Raw genomic sequence first — 14,732 nt, forward strand, 5'->3', positions numbered from 1 at the left:
TCCTTTTGGTCCGCACCACTGATGCTGCAGTCTTTCGTCTCTGCCTGTATGTCAGGAATAGAGGTACAGCCAGGTGATCGGACTTTCCAAAGTGCGGGTGTGGGATGGCACAGTAAGCATTCTTGATGGTGGTGTAACAGTGGTCAAGTGTGTTGGCTCCCCTGGTCCACAGGTGAAATGTTGGTGGTTGTTTTTCAGAGACTTCTTAAAACTGGCCTGGTTGAAATCCCTCACAATGATAGGGAAGGCATCAGAGTGCACTGTTTCATGACCACTGATTACATTGCTCAGCAACTCCAGTGCCTGCCTGGCATTGGCCTGAAGTGGAATGTTTACCTCTACTTTTGTTAGTTTGATTGCTGCTTTAAATCCCAATAGTTACGTATCCACATCCCCCACCCCCGTTTTCCAACAATTTACAACTCTCTACAGAAAGAAATTTCTCCTTCTCTCAGTTTGAAGTGACTGGCCTGTTTATCCTGAGGCTATCCCAATGAAGCTACTCTGAAATATAACAACATTTCTGGCAGGGAGTTAAAGCTAATAATTCAGGCTCAACATTCTGAAGATGGTCATAAACACAGAATATGAAATCAAAATCATTTTGTTATAAAAACCTGATGTAACATCTTTTTCACATTCTTTTGAATTGTTTTCAGGTAAGTTTTAAGAATACCTTGCTTGATGGTCTTATGGATTGGTATTAGTCCAGAGATCAATTAAATGCTGGGGGAGTTCAGCAGACCAGGCAGCACCAAAACCCTTCGTCAGGACTGGAAAGGAAGAGGTCAAGGGCCTGAATACAAAGTTAAGGGCAGGAGCACAAGCTGGCTAGGTAATAGGTGAGGGATGGTAGCTGGGGGAGCGGGAACAAAAGGGAATGATATGAGAAGCTGGGAGGCAATAGGTGGAAGAGGAGTCTTATAGGAGGGGACAGTGGATCATGGAACAAATGGAAGGAGGTGGGAATCAAAAGGAGCAAGTCATGAGGACGGGGAAGGGATGAGGGGTCCACAGGAAAGCAGGAGAACAAAGGGGAGTATTTACCAGAATCTCTTGTGTTTGTATTTACCCGAAGTTAGAGAAATTGATGTTGATGCCATCAGGTTGGAGAATGTGTTACAATTATGCTAAAGTGCTCTTCCTCTCCTTCTTCTTCTTGGCCTATCTGTAACATTTGATACTGTGATCATACCATCCTCTTCCGACACTCCTTCTCTGTGTCCAGCTGCGTAAGATCCTACCTCATTGCCCTCATTTTATTCTTACTTAACCCACTATAGCTAAAAAATTACCTGTGTCTCCATTGCTACTACAATATTTCCACCCACACTTCAAGTTCAAGATCAAATTTAATTGTCATTCAATTATATATAAATACCTATGAATACAGCCAAATAAAACAGTGTTACTCCAGGGCCAAGGTGCAAACCTCAGTACCAATAGTCATACACAGCACAAGGCACACATAGCGCATATAAGACGGCAGTAAAATACAGTCACACAAAGAAAATATAGTCCAAGTGCTTAAGTCCATGTATGGTGCAGCAGTCTGCAAACACAATGTATCTTGTCTTCTGCCGAGAGCACACCAGAGGGCAGCACCGACTCCAACATGTACACGACGCCATACGGCCTCCTGCGCTCTGGTAGAGCACACTGACTGCAACGCCTCCCCCCCCGCCGGCGGCCGCAAACAGGTGACGCCGTGGCTTGAGGTTTAGACCTTGCCACGACCAAGGCCACATAGCTCTCCTGCCTTTCGCCAACAAATCCGTGAATTGGACTTGAAACATTCCACATGACCAATGTCCAACAGGGTCTCGCAATCACAAGAAAAGTGACGAAGACGATCGCTCAGTGTTAGACTGCACACCACCTTTGTGCACCAAATCTGGCTCTCCGATGCAGACAGCAGCACAATCTGCACCAAGTCCAGCTCCTTCAGTTTCTCTGCCAACTTGCTAATGGGGTAGACCTGCAATACTTTAAGTTCTTAATGTCCAGCAGGGTTTTGTAATTGTAAAAAATATGTTTAAGAAGGGCAATAATCGCTTTAGTTGGCCCCGTAGAAGCCACTGCATCTGAGTGCACCATCATCTTACTGAAAGCACCTCTGGCTCATACACTGTATCAAGATGGGAAGTCTGATTATGTGACACTCAGAACCAATGGAGCAGCAATTTACTCGAGTCAAATACTGGAAAGACTGAAGTCATCATTTAATCTCCCCAGCCCAAACCTCATCCTCATATCTCTCCATGGAAAATGTTTGAAATTGAACCAGATTATTCACAGCTGTGTCATATTTAGTCATAAGATAAACTGCAAATCATTGAGTCCCATCTCTAAGATTCACCTCTGAAACATTACGCAGTATAGCTATGGTTTTGCCTCTACATGGGCTTTTTGATGACTCTGATGCCTTTGTGACCAGACTCTCTGCTATCTGAATTCATCCAAACTTCCAACTCGGAAAGGGTCCTGTTCATCTATGACTTGAATGCTTGCTGACCTACACTGAACTCTGGCAAAGAAAAGCTTTGATATTAAGATTGTCATCTATGTTTTCAATTCCCTCCATCCTTGTGGTTCCCAATTTCTCTCACATCCCCCAGCCTTATAATGGTTTTAAAAATTTCCTGCTCAATTCTGCTCTATTCATTGATCAGAGTTCCATTCTTCCCACAACAGCCACTATGACATCAGCTACCAAGGACTTAGATTTCAGGCTCAGGAATTTCTTCTCATCTGTTCTGCTTTTAAGACTCACCTGACAACTTGGCTCAGTGCAAAATCTTGATTCATTTTATTCCTATTTCATGTCTTGGGACATTTTGCTGCATTGCATGGACTGTGCCAATACAAGCTATTATAACTGAATTAAAAAGCAATAATGCAACAAATTACAGTTGCTATGTCTAAGCCCTGTTAATTTTGAATTTATTGCAGTTTTGAACAAGTTACAACTTGAAACTGAAATTCATTTTAAGTGATGCTATTGTACAGAAGAAAATTATATTTCAAGTAGATTATTTCATTTTTGGGACCTAATTTTTAGGTCTGCATTTACTGTGGAATAAGTCAACAGCTTGATTTAGGTTAGAAAAATGTCCCAATGCAGCACACAAAGGGATAATCAAAAATGAATGAGTGAATTGCCAAAGAATGTGGTATAGAGGTGATCATAACTTGGTCAAATACACCATCTGTTCACTGTATTAAAATGTATATCCTGATTATGCTCATTTACTACATTATTAGTGGTGAATATGATATTATTAAAAATTGATCTATATTGGTACACCTTGCATGCTATTGCTAATTTTATTTTAGTGTATGTCAGAATTTATGTGGATTTTGAGAGTTTTTCTGGAATTGTAAATTATGAACTTTTTAAAACAATGATTCAAGCAAATTGTGCAGGACCTTTATTTCATTTATTCTGCATTTTTATCTCTTTGCTATACCCAGTCTATCATAAATAAGATTATATTTCTTGAAGACCTGCAAATGTGATGACATCATTTGGTTTTGTTTTAAAAACATCTTCAAAAGATCTACCACTCTGTATGAGAAGTTAATGATAATGGTTTATTTGAAATATAAATAGTTCAGCTGGCACAGTAAGGTAAACTGTTATTCCATCCTTAAACACAGCTAGTGCCATGTCAAGTAGTCTTATGCCTGCATACTTTTACTGACGTTTGTTGACAAATCGAGAATCATGACCAATTCTGGATGTTTTATTGTCCAGGTGGTGAAGTTCCTGAATTCATTCATTTTAACCAGTGGGTAATCCGATAAGTAAGTGGTAAAGAGTTTTCCTTTCCAGGTCTGCATTTACTGCAGAGGAAGTCAACAGTTGATTTAGGTTAGGAAAATATCCCAATGCAGCATGCAAAGGGATATTCAGGTATGAGTGACTGAATTGCCAAAGAATATGGTACATATGTGATCATAACTTGGTCAAAGAGATTACTTTTAATGGGACTTCTAAGGGACATCAAGGGGCTGATTACGTTTAAGAATGGAATGTTAAAGCCTGGACTGTACACTCAGTAGCCACTTTATTAGATAGCCAAGCACCTCATTTATGTAAATATCTAATCAGCCAATCATGTGGCAGAAATCCAATGCATAAAAGCATGCAGACATGGTCAAGAGGATCAGTCCAAACATCAGAATGGGGTAGAAATGTGATCTAAGTGACTTTGACTGTGGAATGATTGTTGGTGCCAGAAGGGGTGGTTTGAGTATTGCAGAAACTGCTGATTTTCTGGGATGTTCATGTGCAACAGAACTTGCAAAGAATGGTGCAAAAAAAACAAAAAAAAAATCCAGTTATATAGTCAAAAACTCATTGTTAATGGGAGAGGTCAGAGAAGAATGGCCATCTGGTTCAAGCTGACAAGAAGGCAGCAGTAACTCAAATAACCATGGTTATAACAGTGGTGTGCAGAAGAGCATTTCTGAATGCAAAACACATTGAACCTTGAAGTGGGCGGGCTACAGCAGCAGAAGACCACCGGCATACATAAATACACTGCATTTGCCTGAATGCACAGCTGCTAGTGATGGGCCAAGTGTTGTGGCCAGGTTGAGAGAATGAAGACAATGAACTAATTGAAGGGCTGAGTAGATGAGAAATGAGGATATAAGAATGAAAGACTGGAATATTTTTTACATCTGTGCTGTTGGTAGACTGGGTATCAATGCAGATCACCATTTCTTCTGCTTTGGTGAATGCAGAACTGAAATGATGGGTGTGGGGGACCTGTTGCAATTTAAAGTAGAGCCTGTAGTGGTTCAGATGAGCCGATATTTACTGAGTATATTGAGATGACAGCAAGAAGGACATTAGAGGAATACAATAGAATTTATAAAAACTATACAACATATAAGCAGAGATTGACAAACAACCAATGTGCAAAAGAATGCAAATTGTGCAAACAATAAATAGATAAATAATACGGAGAAGTAGAGTCCTTGAAAGTGAGTCTGTAGATTCTGGAATCAGTTCAGAGTTGAGATGAGTGAAGTTATCCACACTGGTTCAGGAGCCTAATGGTTGTAGGGTCCTGAACCAGCATGGATAACTTCAGGTGTACATTTCCCAGTTCTTCCAGGGCTTTGCCGCAGGCAGCAAATCTTCTCATTGATCATATTTTAAACAACAAAACTAGTATTTGCTTAGACAATTCAGTTGTTCATAATCTCTGTAGTGAAGGGATTTGAAGACTTTTTCTCATGTTTGCTGCTGATAGGAATATATTAAATCCATACAGCTGAAGCATATTCTGCTCTTATGCTTTCTGTAATGTTGAAATGGGGTCAAGTGAAGTGTTGCAAAGCTTAACCCATGCACAGCTAGACAATTACAGGGAACTTGATTGATAGTCTGCTTTTAATTTTCGGTGCAATAAAAGTACTTGATGTTAAATGACGATGTATAGAGAGGAATGGCAGCCAAACAAAATGCACATGAAATCCAAGCATCAAATTAATGTTGGATAGGTGGGTCATCTTGCTTTAATTGATATGGATAGCATTGGGCCAAACCAGTTGCATCATGCTGCACTTTTGGCTGCATTACAGAAACATTTGGCACGGTAGTGATTCCAAAAGTGCTTTATGAAACAGTATCAATATCTTCCAAGAAATCCAGGAAAGAGGTTGAGGAATAAACGTTAATTGCAAAACATTTTGTGGTGAAGTGACACACCACAAAAGAATAGCATTCACTTTACTGTAATCATTTTGTAAATCATCACTATGTCATGCAATTCTATCTCCCCCACCTCCCCCAACACTGGTAAGGGAATCAGTACTGTGGCTTTAGCTCCACATTGAATTCTGTTCTTCTAGTTTATTTTTGAGTCATTGAGCATGACAGCAAAGAGATTCTAATGAATCAGTCCAAGATCTTGGTTTGGATACAACTTCAGGTATATTCATTATGCAAAGGATGTATAATTCATAGGTAAGGTAATTAATACCATTCTTTATGATTGGAATATTAGGATAATGCATATGGATAGACTTCATACCCCAAAGAAGACTCGCTAGACCCTCAGGGGAATGCAAGGATCCAATATCAAAGGTTTACTTGTGCTGGTCGTGAGCTTGTAACAAAGGACTAGCACATAATCACTAGTACGGTAAAGGAAGTGTAAACCAACATAGATAAGTCACTACAGATCTATCCTTGATAGGAATATCACCGATGGAGTGCAGACAGATGAAAATTACAATGCTTCCAGCAATCCATGCTTGAAACTGGAGAGGGCTCAAAGGATGTTTACGAAAATGATTCCAGCATTGAATGGCTTGTCATATGAAGAGTTTCTGATGGCTGTGAGCCTGTATTCACTAGAATTCAGATGAATGAGGGGTGACCTCATTAAAACCTATCGAATGGTGAAAGGCCTTGATAGAGTGGATGTGGAGAGGATTTTTCTATGGTGGGAGAGTCTCAGACCAGAAGACACCACCTCAAAATAGAGGGGCATCTTTTTAGAACAGAGATAAAGAGGAATTTCTTTAGCCAGAGAGTGATAAATCTGGGTGGAATTCTTTGCCACAGGCAGCTGTAGAGACCAAGTCTGTATGTATATTTAAGGCAGAGGTTGATAGATTCTTGATTGGTCAGGACATGAAAGGATACGGGGAGAAGGCAGAAGACTGGGGCTGAAAGGAAAATTGGCTCAGCTATGATGTAATGCAGAGTAGACTTGATGGGCCAAATGGCCTGATTCTACTCCTAGATCTTATGGTCTTAATATAACCTATCCCTCAACGTCAGCAAGATGAAGGAATTGGTTGTTGACTTCAGAAGGAGTAGCGGACCCAATTTACATCGGTGGTGCGCAAGTGGAACAGTTCCTCGGGGTCAATATCACAAATGACCTGACTTGGTCCAACCAAGCAGAGTCCACTGCCAAGAAGGCCCACCAGCGCCTTTACTTCCTGAGAAAACTAAAGAAATTTGGCCTGTGCCCTAAAACCCTCACTAATTTTTATAGATGCACCGTAGAAAGCATTCTTCTAGGGTGCATCACAACCTGGTATGGAAGTTGTCCTGTCCAAGACCGGAAGAAGCTGCAGAAGATCGTGAACACAGCCCAGCACATCACACAAACCAATCTTCCGTCCTTGGACTCACTTTACACCGCATGCTGTCGGAGCAGTGCTGCCAGGATAATCAAGGACACGACCCACCCAGCCAACACACTTTTTGTCCCTCTTCCCTCCGGGAGAAGGCTCAGGAGCTTGAAGACTCATACGGCCGGATTTGGGAACAGCTTCTTTCCAACTGTGATAAGACTGCTGAACGGATCCTGACCTGGATCTGGGCCGTACCCTCCAAATATCCGGACCTGCCTCTCGGTTTTTTTTGCACTACCTTACTTTCCCTTTTCTATTTTCTATTTATGATTAATAATTTAAATTTTTAAAAATTTACTATCAATTTGTAATCCAGGGAGCGTGAAGCGCAGAATCAAGTATCGCTGTAATGATCGTACGCTCTAGTATCAATTGTTTGGCAACAATGAAGTAAAGTAATACATTTCATTTTTTTCTGTGTAATTATATACAATAAAACAGTGGATTAGCCAATTGGACAAAAAGAGGCTATGATCAAGGTGGGTGTATATTTGCTCCTATTGAGAGAAGGTGTGGCCCTGAACTTGTCAGGCAAAATTAGTATATTTTTGGACCTTTCTGGGAAAAGGGAGAGATTCATGTTTTTTTTTCTTGAGGAAGTTATACTACTCTCTGAGAGATTAACCAGTTTTGGAGTGTTCATGGTAATGCAAGTCATGCAAGTTTGTATGATTTCAGCAGGATGCTTACTAATAGTATACTAACTCTGCTCCTTTCTGTTACTTAGGCTCTGCTTGCTTCTGGAGTACAATTGCTGAAAAAGAAATAAAGAAGATTGAAGAACAGGATGTTATTCTACCATGTCAACATCGGTTTGGTCACTTAGTAACAAAGAATCTGGATATTGAGTGGCTTTTACAAGACTCTGAACCAAATCAGAAAGTTGTGAGTATATTTTAGCAGATGGTTTACATTCCAAATTATTAATTGCTCTAATTGTGTTAATCTTTTTTTTAAATACTACATTGCATTGTAATTCAGTTTAGTTTCATCAACTGATTTATTTTTACCCAATTAAAATTTTTAAAAAGTAATGCACATTTCATAATTCTATCTCTTACCCAAGATCCACTGACAGGACTGTCCTGCTAGGCACGTTGTTTCTGCTTGTTCTTGCTTCTCCAAATTCACTTCCTCATACCTTGACTTCAGTCTGTCTTCCCTTTCCCACCTACATCTGGGACACCTTGCATGGCTTCCACCATTTGGACAGTTTTTGATTCCCTGGCCACAGCCACCTCACCTTCACTATGAATGATCATGTTTTTACACACCTCCATTCCTCATCAGGAAGTTCTTAAAGTCCTCTGCTCCAATCAGTTCCCTTCCACTGACACTATCATCTACCTGGCTGAGCTTGTTCTTGCCCTGAACAGCTCCTCTCACGTTCTGCAAATCAAAGATATAGCTATGGGCATCTGAATGGGCCCTAGATGTGCCTGTCATTTTGGCTATGTGGAACTGTCCTTGTTCCAAACCAACTCTGGCACCACTCCCCAACTCTTTCACTGTAACATTGATGACTACATTGGTGTTGCTCCTTGCACCCTGTGCAGGACTCATCAATTTTATCACTTTTGCCATTAACTTCCACCCTGCTCTCCATTTCTGACATTTCATAACTGTTGTTTGATTCAAGAAGTCCCTCACTTGTGAAGGATTAGAAGAGATTTCTCTTGGAATAAAAGCACTGAATAATCCAAGCTGGCAAGGAAATAATAATCTAAGCATGCAGACAAGCTTCTCTGAGGCTTTGATTCATGCCTGCTTTGAAGGATATGGTACTAGTTCTGTAAATGACCAGATCCTAATTGTCCCATATAAATATGGCCCAAAATATTTCCTGCTTAAAGTTAGGGGCCCTATATGTTCCATAAACTGATGAACTTCTACATTTCCAAATCAACTGCTACAAAACTCATGGAAGCGTGAACAATTTGCTTTGGTGCAGTTGTATAAATACTGAATGTCCAGAAAATACATTATGGTTGCAAGGGGTGTTATGAGATGGTTACAAATATTCTGTCATTTTGCTTCCACAGCTAAGGAGAATGTCATCATCAATCTTTCTTTTACTTGTTCCTCCTCTCCACCCTGTAGTGAATTAATCATGAAGTTAGTTAACCAAATGTAAACTTGTTTTCCTTGTTGCAATGGTAGAATATCTTAACATTTACATAGTCTGTACCACAGTATGTCTTTAATAAACCAAAACATCACACCTGCACCCTACAGTGGTGCTAGAAAATTTGTGCACCCTGTAGGAATTGCTCTGTTTCTGCATAAGTATGACCTAAAATGTGATCAGATCTTCACCTAGGTCCTAAAACTAGATAAAGAGAACCAAATTAAATAAATAACACCAAAAACATTATACTTGTTCATTTATTTACTGAGAAAAATGATCAAATATGATATGTATTTGTTGGAAAAAGTATGTGAACCTTTGCTTTCAGTAACTGGTGTGACCCCCTTGTACAGCAATAACTTTAACCAAACATTTCTGGTAACTGTCTTATCAGTCCTACACGTCAGCTTGGAGGAACTTTAGGCCATTCCTTCTTACAAAACTGTTTCAACTCTGGGATGTTGGTGGGCTTCCTTGCATGAACTGCCTGTTTCAGGTCCTTCCACAACATTTCTATAGGATTAAGGTTGGGACTTTGACTCAGCCATTCCAAAACATGAATTTTCTTTTTTTTAAAACCATTCTGTTATTGATTTACTCTCGTCTTTCGAATCATTGTCTTGTTGCATTATCCAACTTCTATTAAGCTTCAGTTGATGGACTGCTACCCTGACGTTCTCCTGTAAAATGTCTTGATACAATTTTGAATTCTTTGTTCCCTCAACATTTGCAAGCTGCCCAGGCCCTGAGGCAGCAAAGCATCATGCTCCTTCCACCATGTTTCACAGTTGGGAGGTTTTGGTGTTGGTGTGCAGTGCCCTCTTTCCTCCAAACATAGCAATGTGCACTTCTGCCAAGAAGTTCAACTTTTGTTTTATCTGTCCACGGAACATGGTCCCAGAAGCATTGTAGAACATCCAGGTGGTCTTTTGCAAACTTGAGACATCCAGCAGGCTTTTTTTGGAGAGCAGTAGTTTCCTCCATGGTGTCCTTCCATGAACACCATTCTTGTTCAGTGTTTTACTTATAGTGGACACATGAACAGAGACTTTAGCACATTCCAGAGATTTCTGCAGGTCTTTTGCTGTTAACCTTGGGTTCTTTTTCACCTCCTTCAGCATCGCACATTGTGCTCTTGGTGTGATCTTTGCAAGATGCCCTCTCCGAGGGTGAGTAGCAACAGGACAGAGTTTCCTCCATTTGTAGACAATTCCCTTTGCTGTGGACTGATGAATACTCAGGTCTTCAGAAATGCTTTTGTAGGCTTTTCCAGCTTCATGCATCTCTAAAGTTCTTCTTCTAAAGTCCTCTGAAAGTTGTTGTGATTGAGGCTTGGTACACATAAACAGATCTTTCTTGAGAAGAGCAGGCTCTGACAGTAACCTGACTTTATGTGACTTTTTTATGGGGCAGGGCACCTCTACAACCCAACCTCCAATCTCATCTCATTGATTGGAACACCTGACTCCAAATAGGTTTTTGTGGAAGGCATTACCTCAGAGGTTCACGTACTTTTTCCAACAAATACGTGTAATGTTGGATCATTTTTCTCAATAAATAATTGAAAAGTGTGATGTTGTTTGTGTTATTTATTTAATTTGGTTCCATTTATTTAGTTAGAGGACTTGCGTGAAGATATGATCAGATTTTAGGTCATTTTATGCAGAAATAGAGAAAATTCTAGAGTTCACGAACTTTCTAGCACCACTGTAAATATCAAGGCTGATCTCTGTATTCCACTTATTCAATAAGGAACTGACCAGAAATATGATCTGCATTCAGGCCTGTGAAAAAGTTATTTCTTGTTTTTTTGTTTTTTTAAAACTTTCTGGACCTCAGCACCCCACGGTCGGTTTCCCCTCACCCCTGACGGCCGCTTCTGCTCCCGCCGAAAAAGTTATTTCAAACAGTTCGAGTAGATTAACCTAGCGTTTTCCTTCTCTTTCATGTGACTGGCTGAAAACTAAACTTCACACAACCCCTCCCCCACCACCCTTTAGTTAGGAATGATACATTTTAGAGTGGGGGGTGAGATATTTGTGAGTATGCTTGGAGCAATGTTCTCCCCTATCACACCCTCTGCAGGACCTTTCCGCTCTGCTGACTGTGTTCACCCGTTTGAAAATCTTAAAATCTTTCTAGCACATGACAGGTAACAACTTGAACATTCCTTTTTAGGAGATCACAAAAAATCTTTTAAACTTTTGAAGTACTTCTGAAGTCTACAAAACTATAAGACCATAAGATGTAGGAGCAGAATTAGGCCATTTGCCTCATCAAATTGTTCTGCCATTCCATCATAGCATCATGGCTGATATACTATCCTTCTCAACCCCATTCTCCTGCCTTTTCCTGTAACCTTTGACAGACTGACTAATCAAGAATCTATCTTAAATATACCCAATGACTTGTCCTCCACAGCTGTCTGTGGCAATGAATTCCATAGATTCACCACCCTCTGTCTAAAGAAATTCAACTCTGTTCCTCCTGTTATGTAGGAAACGTGACAGCCAATTTGTACACAACAAGGCTGCACAAAATTTATTTTACTTTTTTATTCTTATTGAGATAAAAATGTAACTTGATGTGATGAAATGAAATGGAATGTAACGTGACAGCATTGTTCCTCGAATGGGAAATATTAATCAACGCACAAGGGGCCCCTTTTTGGGTTTTGGATGAGGTTCTGATTTATGATAGAATAACACAGAGTTTACATCCATTCCACCTAAATGTATTTAGCCAGCTTCCATTGCTTTGATATTTGTTTCAGTTCTTGGAGGGACTACCTGACTTATATTTCAATGATTTGCATTAGAGTTAAAGACATTTGAAGCTAATGTTGAAATTAATCAATGCCACATAGTCTTTGATCCTCCATAAATACTGGGTCAAGTTCCACTCCTGTTTCACATCAGTCTTTCACGTGAATAATGTTTAAACCAGTTAATTCAATTAAAGTGTACAACAAAATAAAATTTTACCAAGAAAATTAAATATGTAAAACTTTAATAAATTATATATATAAAACAAGGTTAGATCAGGATGGCATTGCGGAAGCCCCATTCAGTGTATGGGAAGATATGAGTGATCACTGTAATCATTTCAGCAGTATATCTCCAAAACTCCAGGAACTTTGGCTCAGAGTTTACAAAGTGGAGCCCGAGGTACTGACATTGCCAAAGGAGAGGGAATTATCTAGACATTTTGAGCTGAAAGGCAGTCACACACCTTCTGATAGGTGGTGGTATAGGATTCATAAGAAGCCAGAGAAGAAGAAGGGACTGTAGAACAATGGGGAAGTGGACAACAGCACCATTGTAGAAGATGTTCACTTGGGAGATATGTAAAGAAATAAATTTGTCAGGGGTTTCCAGTCAAAGGCGTGGTAATATTCTCCATTCCAGGAACAGGAGTCCAAAAATTGTCATTATCAGTCCATTGACAAGGTTGGAGAAAAATGAAGAAGGAAGGATTGGATCAATTGTCGTCCATGTAGGAACTAACAATTACATTAGATCTACATTCTACTGAAAGAGCTTGAGAGATAGGCTGTATATTACAAAGCAGTGCTGAATGTCTGCTTTTATTATCTGAGCCCTCACTGTCATCAATGTGCTTACATCATCAATGTTACCAACAGTGCTCCGGAAAGAAAGCTAAGGAAGTGGGGGAAGAAAAAAGCAACTTATGGAAATACCCAGTCAGCAGATGGTCAAATTATGGATCACTTTCAGAAGTGTTGAATTTTTCTGAATGCTTGGATCAGTTGGATGTGGTTTTGAAAAGGCCACATTCTAGCTTGAAACATCCTGTGGTTAAGAAACATCAATATGAGCAACAAAGCACTCCCTGTGGTTTCCTCACATCCAGAAACACGGCTGCAACTTCATAGAAAACCCAAATGTTTTATGATTCATTTGCACAATATCTGAACACAGACATTATGTCAACTTACAAAGTGTTGGATATTAAGGCATTTAAATTTACTGACTGAACATGCAATGTTTTCTCATTTTGATCCATAGAATATTCAGCCTATGGATGTTAGACTATCATAACACATCAACATAGGTTAAATAAAGTTATTTGAATTTGTCACTTTGAGAGCTGGTGATGGGTTATATGATCATCATTAGCTAAGCGGTGGCATCAGTGCTGGACTTCAAGGCAAATGGTCCCGAGTTCAAATCCAGCCGGCTGCTTGTAGCTTCCATCCATGCTGGGTTGAGCGTTGAGTTAGTAACTTGGCCTCATGAAAAAGCAGTCAAATGCTACGCAAATGGCAGAAATGCCAACTGATGTGCACAAGGCGCGAAAAGGAACAACAATGAACTTGAAATACAATGATCATTGCAAGGGCAGGAGTTCACTTGCAATTTTAAATCTTCATGAGATTAGATTTTATTCATCCAGTAAGATATTGCTGGTCATCTACTTCAGGAAATATTTAATGTCTGTTCTGTTCTGTTCTGTAACTTCAAAATATTAAACTAATTCAAAAGAAGACATGGGAGTCTGAAATGTGGGTCTAACTTTGTGTTTACTTTAAGTGAAGTGTGTGCGTATCACGTGGTAGCACGTTTTACATATAAGCTATAATGAATTATTTAAATAGGCAAGAATGCTTAATCAACCAATATATATACAAGATTACTCAAATAGTACTGAAACATTATAAACACAACATCTTCCTTTTGTGAAATTTAATTTTCTAGATCTCCAAAAATCTTACTTTCCTCAAGTATCCTCAGTAATTTGACTATGAGACTGACTAACCATGCTTTAATATTTCACTTACATCACTGTGATACACTTTTGGAAGACTGAACTTGAACATGCAGTACAAGGTTAATGACAATGTTCTTAACAGAGGAACAGAGGGAGGGGTCTTGGGGTTCAAGACTATAGATCCATCAAAGTTGCTGCGCAGGTTGATAGCGTGGTGTGCGCTCGCCTTCATTACTCGGGGGATTGAGCTAATGCTGCAGCTCTATAAAACTTGAGTTCAAAGTTGAAAGTAAAATTATTATCTAAGTGCATATATGTTACCCTATACAGCCCTGAGATTCATTTTCTTGTGAGCAGTCTCAGTAAATAGAAGAAACACAATATAATCAATGACAGGCTGCAGCCAACAGGACAGACAAACAACAAACTGTGCAAATACAAAAAGGAAGAAAAAAGAATAATAATAAATAAATAATGAATACATATCAAGAACATGAGATGAAGAGTTCTTGAAAGTGAGTCCATAAGTTATGGGCAGTTCAGTAATGGGGCAAGTGAAGTTCAGTGAAGTTATCCCCACTGGTTCAAGAGTCTGATGTTTGAGGGGGTGTAATAACTGTTCCTGAACCTGGTGGTGTGAGTCCTGAGGCTTCTGTGGTTAGACCACTCTTAGATAATGGTGTTCAGTTTTTGTCAGCTCTTTATA

The 14,732-nt window shown here is 39.6% G+C and overlaps 1 protein-coding gene across 1 annotated transcript in view; it reads left to right on the forward strand.

Annotated features, from left to right (window-relative positions):
• LOC134340890 (CXADR-like membrane protein) overlaps nucleotides 1–14,732 on the forward strand; it is a 140,847-nt gene that overhangs the window by 94,888 nt on the left and 31,227 nt on the right. The window contains exon 2 of the mRNA XM_063038463.1: nucleotides 7,895–8,052. Coding sequence (XP_062894533.1) covers nucleotides 7,895–8,052 — 158 coding nt within the window. The remainder of the gene's footprint in view (nucleotides 1–7,894; nucleotides 8,053–14,732) is intronic.

The sequence above is a fragment of the Mobula hypostoma genome, chromosome X2 (assembly GCF_963921235.1).
Source record: "Mobula hypostoma chromosome X2, sMobHyp1.1, whole genome shotgun sequence".
Taxonomy (NCBI): Eukaryota; Metazoa; Chordata; class Chondrichthyes; order Myliobatiformes; family Myliobatidae; genus Mobula; species Mobula hypostoma.